The 6,000-nt window shown below is 47.3% G+C and overlaps 1 protein-coding gene across 1 annotated transcript in view; it reads left to right on the forward strand.

Annotated features, from left to right (window-relative positions):
- Nucleotides 1-307: 307 nt before the first annotated feature.
- Nucleotides 308-6,000, forward strand: part of UBAP1L (ubiquitin associated protein 1-like) — a 17,405-nt gene continuing 11,712 nt past the window's right edge. The window contains exons 1-2 of the mRNA XM_008585295.1: nt 308-427; nt 5,647-5,983. Of these exons, the coding sequence (XP_008583517.1) occupies nt 308-427; nt 5,647-5,983 (457 nt within the window). The remainder of the gene's footprint in view (nt 428-5,646; nt 5,984-6,000) is intronic.

Genomic DNA, 6,000 nt, shown 5'->3' on the forward strand with positions numbered 1-6,000 from the left:
AAATGCTTTAGAACTAGTGTTGTGGACCATATTTTGGAAAACTGTGGTCTAGAGTATGATCTAAACATGAAATAGTCAATTCTTGTCAGTGTGGATGCTCTTGCTTTTATTCATTTTCTCCCTTATGCAGCACTGGCCACTTCACCTTTTTCTTAACAGCTGTGTGGGAGTCAGCTAAGTGACCACACAGGAGAGTGGTAAGGCCATTTGTAGACCTAAGCCTCGTCCTCAGGACTCTATACTCTCTCACTGCCACCAGGTGGCCTGCCCAAGCTCTGCTCAACCATCTCCACACTCCTCTGACAGAATGAACGCCCTCGATGGTGTCCCCTTCAAGGTGCCCAAAGGCTTTGTGATAGGCACAGAGGCTCTCCCTGGGCCAGAGCTCAGTGTCCCAGCCTGCAGGGAGCTTCTGCTGGGTTCGTTGGTAAGTACATCTTTTTGTCTATCTGTTTGTCCTGAATTTGTGGGTCTGAGGCTGAGCCCCATGAGGGCTTGTTCCTTGATTTTAAAGGGAAGCTAGGTCTGCTCTTATATAGTCTAGGGAGTTTGGAAATAACCCAGTAGAGGAAAAGATGTTTCATGAAGAAACTGGTGACTGGATGATGAGGATTGTTTAGAGGGTCTTGTTTTAAGCTTAGGATAACTGAGAGGTTGCCTATATGTAGTGACTGAAAGTCATTGCAAGAATGCTTCAACTCTTCCATTCCCTATCAGTCTGCCGCCATGTCTAAAATTCCACCATTAGAATCACTCCTTTGGGCTAAGATAGTGTCTTCAGAATCCTCTGTTAAAACACAGAGAGTTACATGGGACATATTAGAAGGGATTACTGTTCTATGGACCTACAGCACATCTACTCTGGAGGTGGCCTTGAAGCATCCCCATGGCTCATGGCTGACATACTGGGATATGCACACTCCCAGGGTATGTGGTGGTATCACATGTGACCTCAGAATAAAAGTGATTTAAGTGCTTGCTTCAGCAGCACATATACTAAAATTGGAATGATACAGAGAAGATTAGCATGGCCCCTGCACAAGGATGCCATGCAAATTTGTGAAGCGTTCCATATTTTTTTTTTTAACAGATCATCTAGGCAACAAATCAACAGTGTAACCATTATTCTTTCAGAAGGAGAGAAGAAATCTAGGGTAATTAGAGGGGGTAGGAGGGAGAGGGAGGGAGAGGGGGTGAGATTGGACAAGGGGCATAAAGAATAAGTATGATTTGTAACAATATATATGCTAGTAATTTTTTTTTTTTTTTTTTTTTTTAAAGATGACCGGTAAGAGGATCTCAACCCTTGACTTGGTGTTGTCAGCACCACACTCTAACAAGTGAGCTAACCAGCCATCCCTATATAGGATCCGAACCCGTGGCCTTGGTGTCATCAGCACCACACTCTCCCAAGTGAGCCACAGGCCGGCCCTTATATGCTAGTAATATTGATTTGATCAACATATCTCAATGTCGAACCCCCAAAATATGTATAGTCAATTTTGATTCAATAAAAATTTTTTTTTTTTTTTTTTTTGTCTTTTGTCTTTTTTCCATGTCCGGCAATGGATTGCAACCCTCAGTGTTGCCCCCGTACCGGACCGGGGACCGGCAACGGGATCGCAACCCTTGGTGTTGCTCCCGCGCCTCGCTCAGCCAGTGAGCGGGAACCGGTCTGTATGTGGGATCCGAACCCTCGGGCGGGAGCGCCGCCGCGCTTCCCAAGCAGCGCACTATCCAGTGCGCCACCGGGCCGGCCCTCAATAAAAATTTTTTAATTAATTAATTAATTTTTTAAAAAATGACTTAACTTCCTGGAGACTTAAGTTTACTTGAAGATTTAGTGGGGAGACCCATTGCATTCATATTGTAACACAGATATATCATGGGGTAGAATGCAACATTCACATGAATTTAAAAAAATAAAAGAACAAGATTGCCAAGAACTGTGGATCTGGTGTCAGGCCTCTTGGGGTCCCGGACTCTCGTACACTCATTCTCTACTGTCTGCAGTGGACTTCGCAGAAAAGTTGTTTGGCTCTCACTCATTTTGCACATGAGGAACCTGAGGCCTAGAGAAGGGAAATAATTTATCCAAAGTTTGTGGCACTGACAAGACTAAAACCTGTATCCTGACTCCAGGTCATTTCATATTAGCTAAGAATAGGCCTCAGGACATGAGAGACATGGGACAGGTAAGATTTGAAGGCAAAGAAAAACAAAAGAACAAACAAAAAAAGAGGAAGGTTTCAGGGAAGCCAGGATCAGAGAGCACAGTCCAGGAAGGAGAGAAATGGGAGGGTCAGGTATAGAGGCTTAAGTGGCCTAGGGGCACAGGAAAAGATCCAGCGCAGTTTTGCTTCATCTGCAGAGCCTGGAGTTGTACTGAGGCTCCTCAAGACCAAGGTTTCCAGAACTGAAATAAGCTTTGTAAAGCTCAGAGGACCGTGTCCAGGGGTCCGAGCTATGGGCTTTCACTCTGGCAGCTTGTGCTGTGGGCTCTCACTCTGGCATAGGGCCTGTGTTGTTGAGAAGAGGAACTTGCTTTACTGAGCCTACTATGGTGGAGGATCATCACAGCTTTTCCCTCTCTGCTGAGCTCAAGCCACAGTGAGAAGCTATTCTGAAGATTCCCTCTCCTAGAAGCAGAAATGGGCACCCTTCTGCCAAGCCCATCCCATGCGCTACCCTGGCTCTGCCCCCTACTCTTAAGGGTGGGCAACTGCACTTTTTTGAGCCTGTTTCTCTTCCTGAGCCTCCATATCTTCTACCACTGGGCCAAACTAACAAATAAAAAAGCATGAGACTCCAAGTATGATTTACAGCTTCTCCTGGTAAGTCCTCTGAGTCTACCAGGCTAATCACAGTGTTTGGAACTTGAAATGCATTACCCCATAGAAATGATGTTATAGATGGCAGTTAGATTACCAGATGAAATTACAGTGGCCTAAAGGGAAACAAATAATAACAGCTACCATTTATCGAGTACCTACTATGCCCCAGGCCTGTGCCAGGTGTTCTTCATACGTTTGCTCTTCTCATTGTTTTTTTTTTTTTAATTTATTTAATTTTTATTGAGTCAAAATTGATTATACATATTTTTGGGGTTAGACATTGAGATGTGTTGATCAAATCAATATTACTAGCATATATATTGTTACAAATTGTAATTATTCTTTATGCCCCTTGTCCAATCTCTCCCTTCCCCCTCTCCCTCCCCCTCCCCTCTCTAATTACCATAGATTTCTTCTCTCCCTCTGAAAGAATAATGGTTACTCTATTGATTTGCTGCCCAAATGATCTGTCCAATACTGAGAGGCATGATCAGGTCCCCCAATACAATCATAGAGCAGATGCCTCTTCTGTAACTCTGAAATGGGCTTTGTGGAGAAAGACATCCTCCTCCTTTCTTTATCTCTGCTGGTGACTCTTCTTGTGTCAACGCACTCCAGTGGCTGGTGGACCATCTGTGTGGTGGTTGTGGTGTTTAGCCACCTTCGTGGCAGCCATGGTTATCGTGGTGGCTGTGGTGGGCCACCCACATGGAGGAGATGATTTTGGCATGCTTCTTGGTGCTGGTGGTGTGCCTGGTTGTGGAGAGTGTCTGATTCCCGGCTCCACAGGACCCTGGGCAGGCCCCGCCTCTCTCATTTTTATGATGAGCCTTTTAACAGGTCGGTGTTCCCACACCATGGCACAGGAAACCAAAGCTCCCACCCAAGTGACCCATAGGGTCAATGACTTGTGAGTGACACAGCCAGGATCCCAACACAAGTCTGCCAAACCCCAAAGCCTGTGTCCATCCCTTCCACCCTCCTGCCTTCCCAAGGAGCCTTTCCTTGAGGTTTTATATTTTAACAACTGGTAGGACCAATTCCCCTTATTTATATTTTTGTACCCAGAGTTTTTCTGGCTATTCTTATTTGGTTTTTGTATGAACTTTCAAATCATCTTGCGTAGTTCCAAAATCAAAGTGTTGGTATTTTATTAGGTCTTCGTATCTTTTTATCCCCCTGGCTGTCCTGCTGGCCATCTCTTTATCTCTTAGTCTCTTTCTCTCCAAGTATGCCTCATTAGTTCTGAAGTTGTCTTTTTCCCTCCTTTGTCCTTCACAACCCACCTATTTTGCTCTAATCTCGTTTTCTAAGCATTTATTCTGCACATTCTTACAAATGTCCACTCTGGCCTGCCCTGGGCCCTGAAAATACAGAAAGGAATGAGATAGTTCTTGACCTCAGTCAGGGGACCACACTGGAGTAGCTAAGTTATGCTCCTCTCCCCAAGTAGGGTTATGTCAGGGGTGACAGGGGGAAGTACCTGTGACCTAAGTGTAAGTGTCTATGTTTGTCTGTCTTTCTGCCTATCCCCTCCAACTCATCCCTCCCCCCCAAAAAAATCACTTCCTTAATTGACCATGGTAGAACGTTGAAATTGCCTTTTAAAAATTGTTATAGTTTTGGGCCGGCCCGTGGCTCACTTGGGAGAGTGCGGTGCTGATGACACCAAGGCCATGGGTTCGGGTCCCATATAGGGATGGCCGGTTCGCTCACTGGCTGAGCGTGGTGCTGACAACACCAAGTCAAGGGTTAAGATCCCCTTACCGGTCATCTTTAAAAAAAAAAAAAAATTGTTATAGTTTTAATGAAATTTTACGTTTTCTGTTCTTAATTTTAAAGGTAGGGAACGGGAATATTTTATTTTTGCCTCGTTTGTAAACTCTCCAGTTAGGTTATGTCTCCAGACTGCTTTTTAAGGTGGCCTGATATGTAGTGGAGAAAGCACTACAGCCAGCTGGACAGAGGAATACCAGCTCAGCCACTCACCACCAAACTGCCCTCAAGCAAATTAAATTTTCCAAGCCTCATTTTCATAGCCTAGAAATAGGAATGACACTAAAACCTACTAAGTAGAGTTCAACAAAGATTAGCCCTCAAGGGGCCGGCCCGGTGGCGCACTGCTATAGTGCGCCGCTTCGGAGGCGCGGTGGCGCTCCCGCCGAGGGTTCGGATCCCACATACAGACCAGTTCCCGCTCACTGGCTGAGCGAGGGGCGGGCGCAACACCGAGGGTTGCGATCCCGTGGCTGGTCCTGGTCCGGTACGGGCGCAACACTGAGGGTTGCGATCCGTTGCCGGTCACGAAAAAAAAAAAAAGATTAGCCCTCAAGTAACCTCAGATGGCAGCAAAGGGGATGTGGGCAGGCATTACTTCCAAAAGGAGGTTTGTCTGCCTGGATGGTCCTTCAAGGCTGACTGCTTGGTGGCAAACAGTGCTGGGCTCAGGTGAAAGCTTTGCTAAGAACATGTTTTACTGGAGAAAATTTTAAAGCAACTATTGTTCAATTACATACTGAACGGCCATGGGATTTAAATATTGGATTTCATTACATTTCATTCTATTAACTAATTCCTCACTTTGCCCTTCATGCCAGAGTTTGCCATTAAACTATTACTGACATTCATCAACTCCAGTGTTAGTTGAGCTGATGGGTGGGTGGGCTGTGATGGATGCTCGGGGTTGAGAATAGCAAGCAGTCCAGGTCTGGCAAGTCTGGCTGAACAGGGTCCGCTGAGGCCAGGGGTTAGGGATGGGACCCTGGGGCTCTGGTTTGCCCCAGTTGGGTCTCATGTCATTTTCTCTCCGCAGCACGACTTCAGCCTGGAGAGGAGCGCGCTGTTCTGGGTGGAGGCCGCCGTCCGGGGACCCTGCCCATACCAGTGTGGTGGCCCGGGGACAGCGTCAGCCCCACCGGCCTGGCTCTTGCTGGTCAACCCCGAACGCGGGCTGGAGCCTGCGCCTGCCGCAGTCAAAGGCCCAGAGGACGGACCCCAGGAGCTGCCCGAGGACGAGGACGAGGATGTGGATGAGGACGAGGAAGAAGCCTCCTCTGTCAGTGAGGAGGAGCCGGGCTCCGGCGGCCCCCAGCCCGGTTCCCCGGCGAGCCCCGACGCCGGCCGTCGCCCGTGTTCGCTGGACGTGCTGCGCTGCGCGGACCTCCAG

This window comes from Galeopterus variegatus, unplaced genomic scaffold (assembly GCF_000696425.1).
Source record: "Galeopterus variegatus unplaced genomic scaffold, G_variegatus-3.0.2 Scaffold3512, whole genome shotgun sequence".
NCBI classification, from domain to species: domain Eukaryota; kingdom Metazoa; phylum Chordata; class Mammalia; order Dermoptera; family Cynocephalidae; genus Galeopterus; species Galeopterus variegatus.